Source organism: Macrosteles quadrilineatus, unplaced genomic scaffold (assembly GCF_028750875.1).
Source record: "Macrosteles quadrilineatus isolate MER2022 unplaced genomic scaffold, UCM_ALF_1.0 Scaffold_7__1_contigs__length_78375512, whole genome shotgun sequence".
Taxonomy (NCBI): Eukaryota; Metazoa; Arthropoda; class Insecta; order Hemiptera; family Cicadellidae; genus Macrosteles; species Macrosteles quadrilineatus.
The window spans coordinates 65,951,581-65,973,097 of NW_026542600.1; the positions used below are offsets into that span (position 1 = coordinate 65,951,581).

Sequence of the window (21,517 nt, forward strand, 5' to 3'; positions counted from 1 at the left end):
CTCACAAGTCAAAATGTGCAATTTTTATCATGGCAAAGGAAGATACTTCAATGTACTAGCTATCATTTATTGTTGAAATCTTTCACATAACTGAGGTCATGGAAACATTACTTGAATAATTTAAATTTGACATACTGATTATGGGAAGAAACTTAAATAAAATGAAAACTTGCCTGACGGGTTGTTTACGTTTTCAAACTAAAAACTCTCATATTTAGTAGAAATTAAGATAGATGGAATAATAAAAATGCATTTAAAAGCTTTGGGTTTTTATTTGACAGAACAAGAAGAAGAAATAAACTTTGGTTATCAGAATACAATTGGACCTTTAACAAAACAATCACAACATTATAAATATTTCAGCTATCTATTATACATGTTAACATAGCTATTTCAGCTAAGCATTTTACATCTCAACATATTTAAATCAAGTTTAAACGAAAAGCCAGTGAGCTACTTCAGGTCTGAAAACACAAGCAGGTACTCTCAATACTTTACAGGTCAAACAATGTTTATCACAGACTAGATTCAGTTTCTAGAATCAGTTAAGATAAAAGAGTTAGAAATGAAATGTTTGCTACTTGCTAGGTGCTGAAACATCATACACATTGTACAAAGGAATGTTTTAAAGACTATTAATTACTGGTTTAAAATAATTCTAACATTGTCTGCAAGACAATACATTTATGGCTATGGTCACAGAAAACGTACTACTATAACCCAGAATGCCAACCGCATGGTAAAAAGCATTAAGCGTTTTGGGAGCGCTTTGCCTGTCAATCCGTAGGCAGCGCCACCAGCGTTGCCATGCTATAGCATAGCAACGCTGGTGGCGCTGCCTACGGATTGACAGGCAAAGCTCTATCAAAACGCTTAATGCTTTTTACCATGCGGTTGGCATTCTGGGTTATAGTAGTACGTTTTCTGTGCTATGGTTGGAGAAGAATTAATATTACTTTGGATAACACATAGCTTTTGTGCAGAGCAGTAATCAACAGCAATAAAAAAGATAACTAATCATAATTATTTAAACAAAAACATGGTTTTTAATAAAAAAAAATGTATACAATCAGAAATACTTTATGGTTCCAGAAACATTTGATATTCAGACCAGAGTAACTAACTATTCCGGACAAAATATAAGCAAAAATTATTACAGCACAATCATGAACATGATCTTTTAAGATGATTATAAAATAATGTATACACTACTTTAAGTTCAATTGATTATTTTAATATTTTAATTTTAGTTCATTGACTTTTCCTACGCTAAGTTAAATTTCCTATGTAGCATAGAAAAAGTCATTGAACTAAATTAAAATCAAATTATTATCCTTCGCAATTATGAACTTTAAAAACGCTTTGGATCATATAGCTTTAAAAATGACTGACTCTAAATTTTATCTTTATTGATGTTATAAATTCCAGGTTTTTTAAAATCAAATTCAGAGATATCTACAGGATAAAACTTGATATTGAACTTACTTAGGTAAAAAAACAACAAAGAAAATATTCCACAGTGTGGTTTTGATAGCTTTTTACATAAAAAAAACTACCATCTAATTCACTCATTGTTCAAACTTAAAACTATGTTATCACAATAATTCATAAACAAACAACCACAAAACAAACAAGAGACTTATGTCAACTGTGACATTGTTCCAACAAATTATATATCTGCACTATTTGTTAGCGATATAAAGCTTAGAAAGACACTACTTGGTCAAACTCAAAAGCAGAGTTTTCTTTAAATTTGCAGGGCTACTGATTATTATATCTTATTAACAGGAACAAACACTACATTAAGGTATTTATAAACTCCCTGTTAAACCTATTCAAAAAGATTTTCAGTCTGTTTAAATAATTATCTATTTTATTTCTGCTATGATTTTTCTATCTTCATTTACTATAAATCACACCTAACTTTACAAACTTCACCACAACTTTAGGCCACTGCATGAAGAAGTACTTACAAAACATTTACTTAAATTACTATTTACAATAAATAACAAAATGACTAACTGCATATAAAAATAGTTAAGTTTGTATAAAATTATTCACTTCCAGTCTATCATTAGAGAATTATCTCTCGAAGAAGTACAAAACAAGTCTCATCCGAGTTATAACTTTGAATAACGAACTTTTTGTTTGTCTTGAAAGTTTTTCTTTTCTTGGTAACTTCCACAATATTCATTATAGATGAGTTTAAATAGAAACAAATGAAATATTACAATTAATATACAAACTGATACCCAGAAAAAACCTGGTAGACCTCCAAGATGATGACCATGTTTGTGAAGAGCAATGATGCCATGCTCATGGGCCGGAGCTGAAATCAGGACAACAATAATTTCAAACCATTCACACACAAGACAATAGTTTACATACATAAAAGAATAATGATCGTAATCCTAATTGAAAAGATGTTTAAAAAAATTTTTGGTGTTGAGTTTGCCGGATTATTAGGAAAAATGCAAGCGGCTTGATTTTCGTGTTGAGCCGAACCTAGCCTAGAGCTTGAGAGATCAAGCATTAAGTCAGAAAACCGAGCTCGGGCCGAGCTGTTACAATCACTAACGTAAAAGATGTCAGCAAAGTGCAAACATCAAAAATGTCATGATTTGCTAATCACGGATGACGAAGTTTTTGCGATTGTGGGAGAGGATGATGATGTCTACACAACCATGTTGGTTCAAACTTGTGAATTTCTTGGGAAATAGCCTAATCAGATACACTAAGTTAAGTTCAATTACAAACATTTAAACCCTGTAGTTGTTGTTGATAGTATAAAGAGGTACTAGAATTTAAATTAATATTCAAATTTGTTCTTTTTTAAATGAGTATTTTAATATAAAATTTATTTGGTTGTAAAGTAAAGTACTTACCTACATATCTGTTAAATGACCAAAATGTATGCTAATGCATTAGTAAGTTCATTTTGATAAAGAAAACGATTTTCAATAAACTAAGTAATTTATTGTTGAATTAGTTTTTTATATCCAAATTTTGTTGTATATTTGTCTTTGACGTATAAAACATTGTCTTATAAGGCAAATAAAATGAGATGACGTTCAAATCCTAAACTTGGTAAGTTGTTTCATTCTTTTATACAAGTTACTAAAAAACCAATATTTAACCCTACATTATACTTTTGAAAATTAAGTTTGTGACGAATTTAACTGTTGTAGGTATATTATGTAAAATTCATTATACAGTATATATAAAAGCTTGGCTAGAGCTCAGCTCAATCAAAACTCAGGCTCGCAAGCCTCTAAGAAAAAGTATTAAGAAATAAAAATTAAATTAACTGAGACTTAATATAGCACATTTTGCTTTTATTTCTCATGATACTACATTTAAGACACCAAATGATTGTAATAAAATAAATAAATTTAAATTATTGAAGGAAACACACTCAACCTCAAGGTTATGGTGCTGATAGAAAAACTTGCTGGCAAAGCTCTTCTGTTGTTATGTGTGACCATCTCTCCTCTGAGTATACGAGGCTCAGAGTCATATGTCCACAAGTACACTAGTTCTGAATGTTAAAGGTAATGTACTGTCTAACTATTGAAGCTACAGTTGTGTTGTTCACCGCAAGAACATTCGCAGGGTCATAATTAACACCTGTGTCTAATATGTGGGAATATATCCAGACTGGCAGGTTATTGAGTGCCAAGTTTGTGGTAGGCTTACTTTATTGTAGGGTTTTACTGGGTGTTGCAAAAAAAAGGAAAACCAAAAATAAATTAATAATAGTTTACTAAAACAAAGCTTACAATTGCTTAATTAAACAAAAACATGTTCTACGTGTCGTCCTTCGTTAGTAACAACATGTTCCATTCGGTCCATGATCTTGCTGGCCATCTCAGAGCACTGTTGGGCGGAAATCTCTTCAAACCTTTCCCTCACAGCTGCTAATGACGGCCCATAATTTCGATACGTTCCATAGGTATTGAAATATTGTTCAACACAGCAAACACGATTTTGAATACTGTGCTGTGGCATGGCTATCATTTTTTTCTTTTTTTTTTCCTAAGACGCTAGTCACGAGCCTGGAATTGTTTTTCACATTACTTCAGGCTAGACCTAGGGGTTGCGGCACTATCACTTAGATAAAATCCATTGGTGACTTGGCGGGGATCGAACCCGGGACCTCAGGGACTGAAGTCCCGCGCTCTAACCACTACGCCAGCTCGCTCCCCATAGTCATCATAGTCCTAGCCTTCGTGAAAACTGTTAAAATGTAAAAGAAGCAACACATTCAACAATTTTTGACGATCAGCTGATCGATCATTGTTGCAATATTCATGAAATAGTTCTTAGCGTTTGGGTTTCCTTTGTTATGCACCATCCCGTATAAGCATACTTACTGAAATAGAATAATGATATGATAACCTGATAATGATTTTAAGCTGCATTCTGAACAGTACTAGAAATAGTCTAGGTGTTTGGGAAAACAAGATCCAATAATATGTAACTGTATGGTATGAAGTTAGATAGGAAAATGACATAGAATGCATGTATAAATTATTATCGGAAATATTGAAATATTATACTTGCTGAGAAAGCTGAAATTTGTTTCAGGCTGGTGTTATAGACTCCGGAGAACCGATAAATATCAAAATGGTGTAAATACTAGCTGATTTAGTCGGACGCGAAGCTCGTGGAAGTTGAGTCTCTAGATTACAAGTCTAAAGTCTACAAGTATACCACACCACCAAACAAGTCTACAGTCTAGATTCAACTTCCGCCTTCTCCAACCATATATTGTTTCGTGTTTGCTGAATTGACGGTCCCAGTATATTCTTGTACAGCCTGAAAATGGCATCAACTCGGTGCCAAAACTAGTTGAGATGAACAATTTTAAAGATTATCATAAAGCCGGTATTTACACCATTTTAATAAAAAATGTGTATATAATTGTTTCTTTTTCTAATTTCTGCTTTGTTCTTTCTACTTCTTAGGGTCTAAGAGTCTTCTTACTTTGGCTACTGTCTTTTCTCAGGTTCTTCTTACTGTGGCTACTGTATTTTCTAAAGTTCTTCTTAATTTTGTTATTTCCATTTCCTTCGTTGGCCAACAACAAGTGGTTTACAAGGAGTGATGGTATTGGGATGTTTCTATCTTTATGCTCTGCATTTGGATAAGGACATAAAGGTTAACAAGGAAAATAAGGATAAGGCAAAGAAGGTTAACAACAAAGAAACCCAGGTGCACACAGGATCTGGCATATAAAGGGCAAATTGTAGGTTAGGCTGTACTTTGTTTGAAATGTACAAAATTGTTAACAAAACTGCTGATTAAACTAAAACTGATTAAACTTAAAAATGTGTTGAATGTGCAAATAAACAAAGCCAAAATATCACAATGCTAATCCTCATAAAATAGATCAATTATACAGTAATTTTGAATGTTAGGGATCACAATGAACTATTGAGTTGCTATTTATCAGAGTTTCTACATAAGAACACTCTTAGTTTTGGTTCAGTGGACATCCTATTTGTTTCAACCATAAGCCAAATTTGTTACTGTTTAAGAAGTAGGAAATATATTTATATTTTTGTGTTCACACTGACTCAAGATCAAGATAAAGATGGAAAAGATAATTAGTATTATAAGAACCGCTACGGACAAGCCTTTTTATAAGGCTTATTCAGTTTTGTATTGTAAATTCATTGTATATATGTGCTATACCATGTAATAAATATATAAAATAAATAAATAATCAAGAGTAGGCCAACAATAAATAAGTATAAATATACAAATAAATAAACAAATAAACAAGTTTTATCTAATACATGATTCACTAATTCCTCTAACTTATACTTTCGGGACATACCTTAATGAGGATAATATTTGTTAGTTACATGTACAGGAGAATATATTATTGGGACACACAACATATTTAAACTGCATAAAATATATTGCATATGTTTTAAAGACTTACCCTCGCCCACTTCATGAACGTGGATTGCGAGACGTAAATCCTCAAGATGGTCTCGGTCTGGACTGATATAGAGGATGGCTGTTACTGGTTCTGTCAACTTTACGGGAAACTGGATCTTCTGTTGGCTGCAAGGCAATTTCATTTACAAATAGGTATTAAATTAATTAAAACCATCATCAAATTTATCTGTCACAACGTACATCCACACAAAGATTATATAGTAGCCTACTAAGTCAGAAAGAATATAATTTTTTAAAGACATATAAGTAAATTATTCATAGGTAAAAAATGCAGTCAGTAAAAACTATAAAACTATAATTTTGATTTTCATTCTATTCTAATTTATATTTTGTTCATAGCGTTCAGCCTTAATTTCTCCGTAAGGTTTTGTATTTCCTTTTATTTTAGAAAATTTCTCATATACAGTAGGTCATATTCTATTACTGTAGGTATCATTAACTTTTTCGTTTTGAGGCTTCAGAGGCCGCAAACACCATCCGTTCAGATTCATATTTATGTGTGCGTGTGTGTCTGTCAGCACGATGCTGATAACTGAAGCAAAAATGATCAGATTTTCATGCAATTCGGTACAAACAAGTAAACCTACATTTATTCTAACAAATTTTGCGAACAGGCATGATCGGACTAATGGGAATGAGAGTTTTATGGAAAAACATAAAATATTGCAGTTTTTTCCCTGAATTATTGTGTAGAGCTTAAAAAACAAATCATTTAGTTTGTTAAAGCACTGTTATGCGCTTAATGGGTAAGGAGAAAATTTAAAAAACCCTAAATTTCAAATTCCCATGTTATTTTCGTGGAAAAATAGTACACAGTTGTAGTTTGTTTGTTTATGAACATATTTTGATCAAATGTGGAAAATTTATTTATTTCATACTGAACAGCAAAAATATTGTTGTTTTTTTTGTGGAATGTTAATATTTCACTAAAAAACAATAAAGAGTGTGCTTGTAAATGTGATACTAAAGCTGAATTGTTGTCTCAGGGTTGGACAATATCCAAAGGCATTTACCTCAGCTTATTTTGGTTGAGGCTTCACCCCAATAGCTTGGAACGAGATCAAAAATCTTTTCAATAGCTTGTATTTTGTATTTTTTTCTTACAAAAAAATCCAAAACACTCAAGGAATTCTAAAAAACTTTGAAAAGAACTGAATTTGCAAAATTATATTTAAAAAATTACCCAGAAAGGTACATTTTGATTTTAATAATTTCTATGCATATGTTGCAGGATGTATCTTAAACACATCTTGCAGTTGTCTTACATGGAGTCTAATTTTCTTGGGTGGTTTGGTTTTCAAACAAAACTTGAAGCAGATATCTCTGGCACCAATCCTACTACAGATTAGGTTGGATGCAAATGTACCTTTATACTATTATTCCAGTCTTAAAACCTTATTGGATTGTAAAGTGGATATTTTTATAGAAAACAAAACTGCTGTCAAACTAAAACCTACTCAAAACATAATACATAAAGTTAGTATACACAGCTACTTTGAAATTACCAGATTTAGGTATTGTCCAATAGAAGTTTAATAACTGTTTGATATCATAACAAAGGTTCTGTACGTAAGAACTCCTTACCCAAGTTGTACAGGGCCATCCAAACACCCTCCATCACAGGCAAAGAAAGGACGATCAAACTTGTCCAACGCAACTAACAAAATGGCCTTGTTGTCTTCTTGCAGTTGAACCGTTACATTTATTTGTGTCCCATTGCCATATTGTATCCTCCTGAAATATGTCACAATGCTAATAAAATGTATTTCTAAGTTTTTTTACATTCCTAAACTTGATTTTGGTTAATAAATACACAGAGGATACGCGTCCGGTAACCAGACGTGGATTAGGCGTCCGGTAACCAGACGTGGATTAGGCGTCCGGTAGGGGGTCCCGGAACGCCATTACCACAATGATACGATGTTCAGCCATCAGTGTTCGTGGTGAAGTGGATAGAGTGCTTGACTGATATGCGAGAGGTCCCCGGTTCGAAACCCATCGGTAACTAGAACTTTTTGTCACAGATTTTGCTTTGAATGTAATTTCTTCTTAACTGTACATCTTTTGTTAGAATTTTTGGCATTTATAATTTTATGTTATGAAGGGAATTGAACCTTCATTTGATTTTTTTCACTATCAGCAAGTTTGGTTGGTTAGGTTAGGTTATGACAGTAACTGCCGGACGCCTAATCCACGTCCGGTTACCGGACGCGTATCCTCTGCGTAATAAATAAGAAACATGTAGGTAATAACATTTTGAAGAAACAGTAAATCCTCATTAATTAATACTTAATTGCTAAATCCGGGCAGCCATTTGACGGCAGTTGATGTCAAATGGCAAAGTCCGTAATGAGCCACTGGAAACTTTGCAGTTTAGTTGTGTAACATGCTGTTTAGTAACACAGAATCTAATCTGGCTACAAGAGTACTAATTCTGAACACTAAAATTTTTCTTTGCAAGAACAATTTACGGACCTTGACCAGAACTTGTTGGGGACCTTGACTCAACCCATTACATGAGACAGTTCTACTTTCAAATGATACAAAAATATAGATGCCAAATAAGACAGACAAAATCAGCCCCGATATTAAAAGAAATCAATGGCTCTGACAAGAAATCCAAAGAAATATGGCAAACTATAAAGAAAATTAAAAATATAAGAACAAGGAAAATAAACCGATTGAGATTATTAATGATATTGGTCAAGCGGTGAGGGATCCAACCGCTTGCGGAATTTTTTATCTTATCAATTTTGTAAATTTAAATGTTTCCTTGTGTGTTATTTTATGTATTAAGTATTTTTGACAACAGCAAGTTCTGAATGATTGTTTTGACTATTGACGACAAAAAGGATTTGAAAATGGGGTTGAAACCCCAAAACTAGTCATCCAAAAAATTATAGGATTGATTGACGACAGGTCAGTAACCTTATTTATGCCATTTAATCAATCCTGGAGGCACATTATAAATAAATTTACATATTTATTTTTAAAGAACCTAAACTGTCTGTGACTATCGACCTGCTGGTCTGTGAGTGATCCAAAGACAGTGATGGTTCAAGTCACACAGGCAAGCTAAACACTACGGTCAGGTGATAAGGTATAGTGCAGGCAACTGGTTCCGTACCACCAGTGTCTGGCTAGTCAGCCCAAGATGCTACCACTGAGACATGTAAAGACTTTGCAACGCAAATAGAATGTCTAATTTTTGGAACTAAGTTACCTTAAGCCTAGCAGGATGAAGTTATATTTCTCCAATATATTTCACCACAGTGTGTGGCATATTCAGGGAGTCAAGAAGTTCTATTTACACAAAATGATACAGTTTACCTATCGTCATATATACATATCACAAATTGGAACGTTTACATCGCGACGACTTCGCGGATGCGAGCACCGACGCGCGAAGGAAAACTGATCACACTAGCTGTCTTTGTCTTTGTTCACTGACCTACTGCCTGGGAGGGTTGGTTTTGCAGGTTGAGAGTCTAAGCTTTGTTGGGGTAGGGAACTATAGTGAAACTATTGCGGGGTTGCCAAATCGTTCGTAAATTTACATTGTTGCCGGTTGGTGCAGTATTTTCTATATCATAAATGGTTTTAAAAATGATTGAACTGTTGTCATCAATCATGCCACACACTGTGGTGAAATATATTGGAGAATTATAGAAATATAACTTCATCCTGCAAGAACAAAGGCTTAAGATAACTTTTTAGTTCTTGCCACTGGTAAGATACATAAAATTATCTTAATAGAATGTCCTTACAATAGTACATTTCTATTTTATGATTATCAACAATTGAGATGGGGACGCCACCTAGGTGCGTTTTTAACCTAAATATGAGTAAAGGATGAATGTAGAATGGAGTGTTATGCCTTTTGTTGCTTTGTTACTGACTAAGATCAGCTGTTTCAATATTCAAGACCATTTATTAAAAGCCCGGTGATCAAGGGCAGCTGGGTCCAGTTTTGAACTATCAAAAAGCTACACTTGTCTCAGGATTGAGCCAGTGACGTTTTGAATACTAGGCGAGCACTATACTCACTGAGCTACCCAGCAATGGTTGGGGAACATATACATTTCCAACTAAAGCTATGGTTCCACAGACTGCGGAACTTCCGCCGTGCGGTGCGTAATTTTCCGCTGCGGAAAATTACGTAGCGTAAATCTGGAGGGGTGGTTCCACTGACTGCGGAAATAAGGTTGCGGAAATTAAGTTCTGTGCAAACTAGTGACGAGTATGGAACACAAATATAATACCATAAAATAATATTAGGTAATATTCAGACTTAATTATTTTTAATTGTGGTTACTTTTATTGTCAATTAATTTTAGACCTAATTCTTATAAATCGCCTTATTAATTTTTTATGAGGATGGTGATAGTAAACATAAATAAAATAACAATTGTTTCATTGATACACGAATAAAAAATACAAGCCCCGAAAAGAATAAGGTTATTGAAATAATATTAGGAAACTAAATTATCACAATAACTTATAGGATAGTTCACAATAATTAATTGATGTCTCTTCTCCGCTGGCGGGATCCGCACTGCCACTGCTCTCAGACCAGTATGATTTGTCCGCCATGCGGAACCGAAATTTCGGGATGCGGAAACGCACGTCAGTGGAACCGCACACATGGGAACTCCATTAAACCAGTGTCGTTTTAATTCCGCAGCGGAAAAAAATCGCACCGCATGGCGGAGATTCCGCATTCTGTGGAACCATAGCTTAAAAGTACACTCAAGACAATGATGGGTTGCCTATTGCATTGAAAAGTTAACCGTGCTTCGATTTAAAAGTGGACAAAGATCAATTACAGACCTACTGATCCAAAGCTGTTACAGTTGAAGAATAATGTTTTAAAATCTGTTGGCCTATGTTCTACGATTTTCATAAGTGGTATTCATATTAGGAATACAGTTTTGCAGGCATTAGTGTGCACCAGTACTCACCTAAATGTATAGTCCCGGTGCAGAAATTTTGGATGCATGTTGAATTCCAGGTGCTGCTTGCTGAATCTGAAGCTTCCAAAACTGAGGACCATGGCTTGTGTCACTCCCAAAGCTCCCAAGGTAATCAAGTTGTCACAACCCTATCATTTAGAACACAATGAGTTCAGTTATAAAAAACAACACAATTTATCTTTTTACAACGATAACACAATTACAGGAGATGACCTTGATGTTCCATAAATGGCATGGGAGATTCGTTAATTCAAGGTATGGAGGATCCTTGGTAGTACGTTATAGAGAGTTTAGAAGACTCAAGGATCGGAATCAGCCCGTGTCTATATTTATTTAGGATTAACCGTGAAATTCCAGCTCTATCCAGGTTTAACATTTATGGCTCATTCATGGGTTTTTAAGTTTTCACGTTTGAGTGGGTAGCAGTGGCGGATCTAGAGGGGGGGCGAAGAGGTGACCGCCCCCCCTCGGGCATACATATATGTATTTTTTTACTGCATGTAATACAGTAGTGAATACACATTGCGTAAAATAATTTGTCACACTAACTTTGAACAAAGAAATGGTATAAACTGCCATTTTGGAGACTTAGTTTACACAAATTTTTTGAGGGGGTACTCCCAAAACCCCCATACCCCACGGTTCGCCCCCCCCCCCCCCCCTTATGACTGTTCTAGATCCGCCACTGATGGGTAGGCGCCTACTCTGCCCAAGAACTAATGTAAGAAAAAGAAGTAGTCTTTAGAATATAGAATATATGCAATTATGTAATATAAAATCAGTAGTATACAGTGTAAACAGCTCAAGTTTACCTGTTTTCCTAGTGTGAGAAGCCACGAATGAACAGTTTTCATTACTTCATTGAATGAGGTAAGTCCTTGCCATAGATTGGTAGCTTGTCTAAAAACATAAAGAGTGTAATTAAGTAAAGCAATAGGAACACTTTGAAACTTAAGTAGTAGGTAATGACTATTTTATTCATCCGATGGATCTCTAATTTCCTCAAAAGTAGAGGAAAGATATTTAAAACAGTAGGTACAGTATTGATCCTTTAATTTAGCTTAAATTTAGCTTAATTTAGTTTAAATTTTGTTCAAATATTGTAGTTCTGGGGGAGCATGATATTTCAATTTCAAAATCAAGATTAAGTTTTAATGAAGGAATATTTCTGATAGGCCTACATAGTTTTTCTTGCATAGAAATATCTTTTTTGTTCCTGTGACATTTGAACCCTGAAGTTGCATCACTATAAGATAGACCTAGTGAAAGAAAAGCTATCTGACAACTGGGAGTTGAAAATGTCACTTGAGCATAGCCATAAATTTAAAATGTTTCTTGTTTAGAATTATTCACTGTCTTACAAACTATGGGCTTCACTACAACATTTAACAACCATTGCATTTCTTTTAAATGGTTAATCTACAACTACGCCTAAAGGCTATTTTATTAAAATTATAAACTTCCTAAAATTCCAATGCACAGTACTAGCTTTTCTAACTGCACTGAGATCTCAATAAGAAAACTGTGTAAGCGTCAGACCACCAAGCATCTTGGATACTTTAGATAAAAATATAGAAACAGTTAAAAAAAAATAAATAAATACAAAATAAATAGGTGTCAAAATAAGTTGCAAGCTTATACTTACAATGTGTGATGTATGTTTCCATAGCAGCCTGGAGCACTGAGCATAGCCAAGCTGTGAGTGTGGGGTTCGTTTCCAGTTTCCTCGTGAAAAGGAGAGCGAACATTGGACAGAACGTAGTACATAGTAGCATTTATTTGATCCCCATTTAAAGCCTGTGATGCCTTGGAGTGACTTATTGATATACCTGTATTCCACGATTGCTGCCATGCATTTACATGGTCCTCCCTGAGCTTTACTGGATGTCTTTTTAAGGCAGTTTTCAATCGCTAAAACAAAAAAATCTTGAAAGTGAAAAAATAACATTTTAATATTATTTTTGCACTTGTACTGTTGACTCACAAGACGGTAAATACATGAACTTTAATATTTTTATACTTTTCAATGAAATGGCGACCATACAAAGTAGGTATTTTAAGCCAAGTAAGAATGGAAATGAGTGTAGGATGAGTAGGGTGATCTTGTAGTCTTGTAAGTGACTAAGCCCGGCATATTCCTTAGACACAGCTGTTAATTAATAGCCCATACAGCTAATGTCAACTAAGGGACCTACAATTTATAGTGAAATACGAACCACATTTATGCCTTGGTATTAACGAATTGGTCTAATTATCAGGATAGTAATGTGTATAGTCGTAGTACTCACTAGTGCGGACTTTAATCCACACCAGGGAGTATCGTATTCACAGTGCATGCCTATAAATATCCACAATTCGTGACCTCCTATAAAATATGGTAAGTGGTGATCAATTTTGATTGGACACTCCAATCCTCTACAGACCCAATGGGTGAATGACAAGAACCATGATGGCGTCCCTACTTATATACTATTGGCTACCGGTCAAGAAGCTTTTATAAATACAACTAAAGTAAAAATTTACTTGTTCATTATCAACTTATTTCTATTTTTAAATTTGTCTTATAAATATATAATTCTTCCCAAGCATTCATCACATTTCCTTTCTTACAATTCTTTATAATACATAGATTGTCATCCATTTTCCCTTGTAAAAAAATCCCTTTCATTATCCCTTGTAATAATGTATTGAAGACAATGTTGTATATGAACCGATCAAAATAAAGCTTAAACTAAAAAAAAAAATTAAATCTACGTTAAAAATATTGCTGAGTTCTATTCCCAAAAATAGACGAAGGCAAAGGACTACGGACGGAGAGATCATGTATCATGTATGTATACACAAAACAAGGAAAACCAAACAAACAAAAAACATACAGGGTGAATAAAAAGTCAAGACCCCCCCCCCTCTAATATTTTTCCAAGTAAATATACAGAGATATCCTTTTGGTGGTCGAGCAATCTTAGCAGGAAGTTTCATTTTATCATTTTGAAATTTTTAAATGTCCCCCCAAAAGGGGGGATTTGGGGGGCAACTCAAATATTTTAAAAGTAAACCCCCTTCAAGTGACACCTCATTTTGAATTGTTTACAAAAACTTAAAGAATGGTGAAAACTAGAGGTCGCTATCTCTTCTCTATCCAAAATGGTAGCCCGTCAAATGTTGTGGAAAATCAATGGTAAAATTGTTAATATTGGCTTCCATTTTGGATAGAGAAGAGATAGCGAGCTCTGGTTTTCACCATTCTTTAAGTTTTTGTAAACACTTCAAAATGGGGTGTCACTTGAAGGGGGTTTACTTTTAAAAATTTTGAGTGTCCCCCCAAAAGGGGGGATTCGGGGGACAACTAAAAATGTTTCAATAGAAACCCCGATCAAGTGACAACTCATTTTGAAGTGTTTAAAAAAACTTAAAGAATGGTGAAAACCAGAGCTCGCTATCTCTTCTCTATCCAAAATGGCAGCCAATATTAACAATTTTACCATTGATTTTCCACAACATTTGACGGGCTACCATTTTGGATAGAGAAGAGATAGCGACCTCTAGTTTTCACCATTCTTTAAGTTTTTGTAAACACTTCAAAATGAGGTGTCACTTGAAGGGGGTTTACATTTAAAATATTTGAGTTGCCCCCCAAATCCCCCCTTTTGGGGGGACACTCGAAAATTTCAAAATGATAAAATGAAACTTCCTGCTAAGATTGCTCGACCACCAAAAGGATATCTCTGTATATTTACTAGGAAAAATATTAGAGGGGGGGGTCTTGACTTTTTATTCACCCTGTATGTCGTTTAATGATTCCCACAACTTCTACTTGTAAAACAAAGTATGTTACAGCTACAAGTTACTATTTTCTCAACATAGCTTGCTACTCACTACTATTATTTTGTGAAAACAAAACTTTATACTCAATAAAACCAACAGCTCAAACAATACATACAATGAAAATTATTATGATTGTAGTTAATCATATACCTTAGTGCATTCATCAAGAAGATCATTCTTTAACTGTACTTTATCTACAATAGTAGGCAGGTCACGATCTGACTCACAAACAGCAGCCAAAATCTGCCATGAGGATTTACTTCGAGGTTTCACCTAGAAAAATAATAATATAAAATTACAAATATTCTTAGGAATAAAATATTAAAGCCATCTGTGTTGTTTGGGTTTTTTGCCTAAACAAACAAACTGAACCTCCAACCAATGGAGAGGGTCCAAGGGAAAACCATCCCACAACTTGTAATGCAGACTGTCAACATAGGACTGGAGATAGTTCATATTAATATTAGGCCTAATCAAAATGTAAGTACATCATTTTTGGTAAGTCCTTTAAATCAGGCAATGGAACCTGGGATACTATTTTTTTTTTTAACTTCCTTCAAGTTAGTCGGCAAACTCATGGAACATCAAAGGCCTCTGGGTTGTAAGGCGAAAAGACTTTTTTTGGTCATAGAGCGTCTCTATAGTTTTTGCTAGACACACTATTCTCACAGCCCGTTCAATTTTAGAGCAAAAGCGCTTGGAGTGCATTTGGTTGTGTTGTTGAGTGTAGTGGTGTTAAAGTGTATGGATTAAAAATTTAAGCTGAGATGTACTTTTTGAACTTGTATCAACAGGAACCTAAAGTTTGGAATCCACTACATGAAGATAATAAAGACATATATAAAGACTGATATTTAACTAGCAATGATATAGAATATAAATTAACCCAGACATTTGATACTTACATAAAAATGAGTAGGTATTTTCATGGAAATTATTGAAACATAGAATTCTTCTCCACGTACATTTGCAGCTGTGCCAATGAATGTATGAAAATCTTCCGATTCATTTCTTGATCCCACGTCACTTTTTAAAAGTCTGCAATGAAGTGAGAAAATAAAATATAAAACAAGAGGATTATATAAAAAACCATACGACACATTCAAAACATAGGTAATACTCCTTTTGTTTTGTAGATTGTAAATTATTATCAACTATTCACAAAATAACAACAGCCTACAATTAGGCCTATACCTTCTGTTAAAAAGTCTAAAAGAACCAAATTTCAGTGCTTACAACAGAATACCAACAGAACAACAAGGTGGGTACATACAGTTAAACTATTTAACTTCTTAATACTGAAGGTAACGTTTTTGTGGAAAATATAATTGTTTACCCTCAAAGGGCCTATTCTATCATTTTTGCTAGAGGTGAAAAGTATGTTACTTATTAAGGTCACTATGTCAATACTGTATAGCAAACAAATTTTAAGAGGGAAAACCTCTTTGCTCATACAGCTTCATTGATCATCTGTACAAGTAATTTTTTTTTTTTTTTTTATAAAGAGGTTGGCGGCCTCTTTTAACCTTGCATTTGCCCGTCCACATAGACTACAGATCTGTGCGTGGAACGTATCCAGCAAAGCAAGGGGTGAGCCGGTACAGTACAAAGGTGAACTGTACTGATAAAAGTTAGTGGCAGTGACCAGGATCCGAACCCACGACACTGCTGCCTTGGGCCCAAAGTCCGCGACGCTACCGACTGAGCCACCGACTCACCACTACTCAATACTTTGCTCTGCTTCATACTTACTTTAGTGATGATACATGGAGCCACGCATTCTCGTGATAGGTGTGTCTTGATAAGTAAACCTTGGCGTTGTAGCTAGCTGGATTAATAACTTCGATATCTTGAACTAATATGTTGGGAAGGGTTCTATGAGCGTAATACTCGGAAGTTATACAAATATCATTCATGTAGCAAGTGATTAAATATCCAATCCCATTCACATAGTCCAATGCAGTGGCAGATTTTAATGTATGTTCAAATTCAACCTTGACAAGCGGTCGATAAGGAACATCGAGATTGAGGACTCTATCATTTCTAATATAAATGTATGATTCGCTATTGACAGTTATAAAAGTTCCAAAAAATCCATTGCCGATAAAGTTTTCATATCCATTTTCTTCACTCAGTCTAGGTTGATGTTGAATATGTGCACTAAAGTCATCAGCACTTTGGCGTAAAGCTGTCAGTCTATTTTCCAAGCTTAGTTCTAATAGATCTGGAAAATAAATATGCATTGTAAATAGGCAACAGAAAGTGCATAATGTTTACGCTAAATAATGAGCATAAAAACACATACCCCCCTGAAGGCCCCCCCCCATATATAGGGCTCCCTATAAAGGCTGAGGTTTAAGAGCTGGAATAGTGCGTTGAGGTTTCTTGACCATGAAACGTTAAGATTTCAAGGCCCGTGCTGTTTGGCATGGAAACAAAAGTGTTCTGTTAATTCTTAGCAACGCCTGGTAATCTTATCAAAATTTTCATATGATTTGTTTGGGTACCGGTATAGATTAAAACGGTACTTAAGTATTATACGGAGGCCACCCTTATACATCACGCTGTGGTGGTTATGTTAGGTTGGGTTATCTTATATATGTTTGTAGGACTTTCCTCGTTTCGTTATGAATCGAACGATACCAAATGAGTCATGCTTTATATTTAAGATAACCCAGCCTAACATAACCACCGCAGTGTGTGTATAAGTTTGGCCTCCGTATAATACTTAAGTACCATTAAAACTTTAGTAATTTTTGTGTAGGCTGCAACAACTTTCATGTAGTTTTCCATCTAATTAAATTTTATATGGATCCATGCATTATGTAATAGCAGAAATTGATATTTTTTCAACACAGAGGTAAAGTAAATAAGAACTCACTAAAACTGCCCATAACTCTTATTTTGTCCATCTAAAGGGTAATAATACGGTAATAAATACATGAAACCTTTGACTATTGATACAACCAGACATTCCATCCCTATGTTAAATTTGTCGGCAATTTGATCATCCAAGTCAAATCAGTTCTTGTCACAGTGAAAATATCTCAATGTATTTGTAGAATATTAGATTACTGGGATGCGTGGCTGTGTTAACTAGTGATCTACATAAAGTAACACTACTCAAATATAGCCAACTTTTGAATTTGAAGTTACTGGACTTACACTTAGCTGGATGATCATTCCACATTCCCTGGGTTGGTCCCATCATTTGCCTTGCTTTTGACCAGGTGTAAAACAAGACTGGTATTACGATCACCAGAAACAGCAGAAACTTCCGGTTCCTGAATACTGAACTGTAAAAGAAGAACAACCAGTGATTGATATAAAATAATAGTAATTTAAAGGATCTAAATGAGTAAGCAGTGCTCAGTGTAGGATGGGTGGAAGAAAGATTTTTGCAACTACAACCATATCTTAAATTGTTTGTTAAAATTTTGATTAAATTTGTTGGAGTAATGTGAGTCGATACCAGGATTCGTTACTTTAAAAATTAAAGACGATGTCTGGTAATTATTGTTCAGCTTGTTCAATTCTATTATTCGTAGGATGAATTTGAAGGAAATCCTAATAGAACATATTTTAATAATATTTTTTATGTTAATTTTCTACATAAAACCTAGTTAAACATTGCAAAATGTTATATAGGACCATTGTTTGTTGAATTCGAACAAAACCCATTCTACAGATAATAGAACGTGCTTTAGAAAGCCCTTAGAAAGTTATCCATTATCTTTTATGGGTTCTTATCCGTACATGATCTAGTAAACCCTTGTAAAGCGTGAGAAATAATATCCAGAAAAAGTTTCAAAATTTTTGGCTAATAATTTAAGATTTTTAATTTTTTCATACCGAAGTAGGTTACAAAGATATACAAACTCGTAATGCGTCCGGGTAACAGAAAATGAATAGGCCTAATTCAAAGATACACCTATGGTCAATCACAATTCTTCGGTAACAATCCCATTCAGCAAAGTAAGATCTTAAACATATATTTAAATTATATATGCTGTAGTGAAAATGAAAATATTTGAGCGTAACAAACAAATGTCTGCCAATAAAAATTTTGTCAAATTTTATAAAATATTTGGGAAGAATCAAACAAACTATCTACTTAAACACGCATAAACTAGTACCTTTAAATGCTAGGCTAGTCCTATTTGAATAAAAGCATAAACTAAGTTACAGTAAATAAACTTATAGACATAGGTTCTTAATTTGTGAAATAACTTGCAATATTATGGGATCCATATGGACAGAGGTACGATACTTTTGAAAACAATGGTGCTTTTGGTCAATATTCTTCGTGCTTAGCTTCCATTGGGAAGCATGCAAAGCCTCTCATTGGTAGTTACGAGTTCTGCCGAGAGTTAGGTCAGCCACTTCCATACTCGGTCAGATTCTGCTAACCCACACTAGCGCGGCTCGTAATCCAGTTCCGAGACCGGAGGAGTTAGTGGGTTTTGCTCTATGACTGAATTTGGAGATTGGGGATTTCTAACATAGGCTAAGTTAGGGTTAGGGCCTACTGAGATCCAAAGTTAATTTAGCCTATTTCGCGTACCCAGTGAAAGCATTTTATTTAGTGAAATGAGTGGCAAAATGGCCTAAGTTATGCCTTGAGTAGGCTAATCATAGATTTAATACCACTATGGATACTGATAGATTTTGCTTCATTATTTTTGTAAATAAGAGGGAGTCAGATGATAAATATCCGCCTATGAGTTGATATATCATAGGCCCAGGCCTAGGACAACAAAACGAATGTAGCCTACATCTTTTGATAACTTATTAACTTAAATAACACTTGGTTCGACAAAATGTTGACAAAATAACAAAGTCTACCTTAGACCTAAAAAAACAATCGTGTGTAATGAAGCAAGTCAAGGCTAAATAAGTTAGGCCTATACTAAATATTTTGTTGGGTAAGCATAAACATAGAAATGCTGGTAAAACTAAAATTAGTTAGGTAGGCCTAAGTTAGGTGTATGGCTGGAGGTAAACTAAATTAGGTATGGGAACATAAATAAACTAACTTATGTTCCAACAGTAACTTAACTGTGAAGACCAAAATCAATTTTCCCAAACTCTTGGGAATTGTATTGAACAATAGGCTAGGTTGGGATCAGCACATCGACCAGACTATAAATAGACTCTCTCGTGTCTGCGCCCTCCTTCTAAAGCTGAGATCATTTGTGACTGAGGACTACCTTAAAATGGTCTACTTTGCTTTATTCCATTGCCACGTTACATATGAACTGCTTTTGTGGGGACATTCTCCAGGCACAGTGGAGATTCTCAAGATTCAGAAAAGGGCCTTAAGAATCATCACCTTTAGTGACAGACGGGCTCACAGTAGGCCCCTTTTTGTGAGACTAGGAATACCTACTGTCTTCGGTCATTACGTTCTCCTGTGCCTTCTTCATGTTTGGGATAAACATAGAGACCTTACGTCCCGTGCAATGGTCCATCCCTACAACACCAGGCAGAGAAACATGCTGGATGTTCCCCGGGTTAGGCTCTCCAAGACAGCTGCTACATACCAAATTCAGGGGCTTAAGTTCTTTAACAAACTGCCAATGGCCATTAGGGGCTGGAAAAGGGGTTATCTCAAGGACAAGCTAATGTCGCTAATTAAAGAGAGAGCCTACTACAGCATCTTTGAGTTCATGGATGATAAGGAAATAGCAAACATGCGGTAGCCATCCTTTCCATCATCCCTGGAAGTCATTTTTTAACTTGTATATATGTATATATATTGATTTTTTATATCTAAACGGTTTTACACGTTGTGGACTTATTTTTCTTTTGTGCGTGTAAAAGAAATGTTTTATTTTTTTGTCGAGACGCAATCTATCCCTTTTTTGGGTAAAAGATGAAGAAGGAGTAAGTAAGTAAGTAAGTAAGTAATTTGTGATAGGCTAGAACAATGTCAATGATTAAAAGTATTTATAAGAAGATGATTAGGGGAAACTTATAGGGGCCTACTAAAACTCCAACCTAGGCTAGGGTCAAGTGGAAATATAAGTGACAGAAACATTTTCATACCTGGAACATATTTCATACACTCGCCTTCGACATCTTCTCATATAATCAACAAAGTCCATGCTTGCTCAGATTATAGACTGAAAATAAATAAAACATCAATTAAAACATGTCTTGATAACAATCAACAATCAGCAGAGTTAGGTTAACAATTGACATCTCCCATCTCCCGTTCGTTCCCTTTCCTTGTCCTTCCAATCCAATGTGTACCATACCAATTTACCAATAGGAGGGCTGGCTCGCTGGCTGGGCAGTGGGCTGGCTAGGGCTAGGGCTAACCAGGTTAACCAACCATCAAAAAGATTCAAGCAAGCCGATTTCATGGTGTTTGAGCACTTGTTTGAGACTTCATGGAGTAAGCAGAAATAGACTAAACCTTTCAGCGACGTTTATGAAGTTGAATAATAATTTTTAAATCCATTTGAATTTAAAGTTACATTTCTTTCGATTTACTAAAATGTATTGCCTTTAAGTCTTCTTCCGTGTAAGGCGTAAAATACGTGAAACTTCGAATTTGTGTAACGCTATAAGTAACATAACGTCGCAGCTCGCAGCAAAGAAATCTACAAATGGTTTGAAATTTAACTATTAGTAATTTAGAAAAAAATTGGTACTAGAGTTTTATTATTTCAATTGATTTAATTTAATTTTCAATTGATTTGTCTAAATAAATTGCCCAACAAATTGCTATCACTTCCTTACAA

The 21,517-nt window shown here is 34.7% G+C and overlaps 1 protein-coding gene across 1 annotated transcript; it reads right to left on the minus strand.

Moving 5' to 3' along the window:
* Positions 1-259: 259 nt before the first annotated feature.
* LOC128997926 (uncharacterized protein KIAA2013 homolog) lies at positions 260-21,002 on the minus strand. The gene is made up of 11 exons (XM_054423759.1): positions 20,817-21,002; positions 17,934-18,064; positions 16,521-16,992; positions 15,674-15,806; positions 14,919-15,041; positions 12,589-12,854; positions 11,756-11,843; positions 10,932-11,071; positions 7,555-7,704; positions 5,951-6,075; positions 260-2,329 (listed from the first exon to the last, which is right to left on the minus strand). Exons 1-11 carry the CDS (start codon positions 20,873-20,875, stop codon positions 2,121-2,123), a joined length of 1,896 nt encoding a protein of 631 aa, XP_054279734.1. The 5' UTR covers positions 20,876-21,002; the 3' UTR covers positions 260-2,120.
* Between the last annotated feature and the right edge of the window lie 515 nt (positions 21,003-21,517).

Bases quoted from the DNA above. Each gene is read 5' to 3' on its own strand.
- LOC128997926 (XM_054423759.1), bottom strand. From the start codon at position 20,875: ATGGACTTTGTTGATTATATGAGAAGATGTCGAAGGCGAGTGTATGAA. The intron at 12,855-14,918 runs GTATATGATTAA...TTTTTGTTTTAG, and splicing joins TTCTTGATGAATGCACTAAG to CGATTGAAAACTGCCTTAAA. The intron at 11,844-12,588 runs GTAAGTATAAGC...TTATGTTTTTAG, and splicing joins GGAAACATACATCACACATT to ACAAGCTACCAATCTATGGC.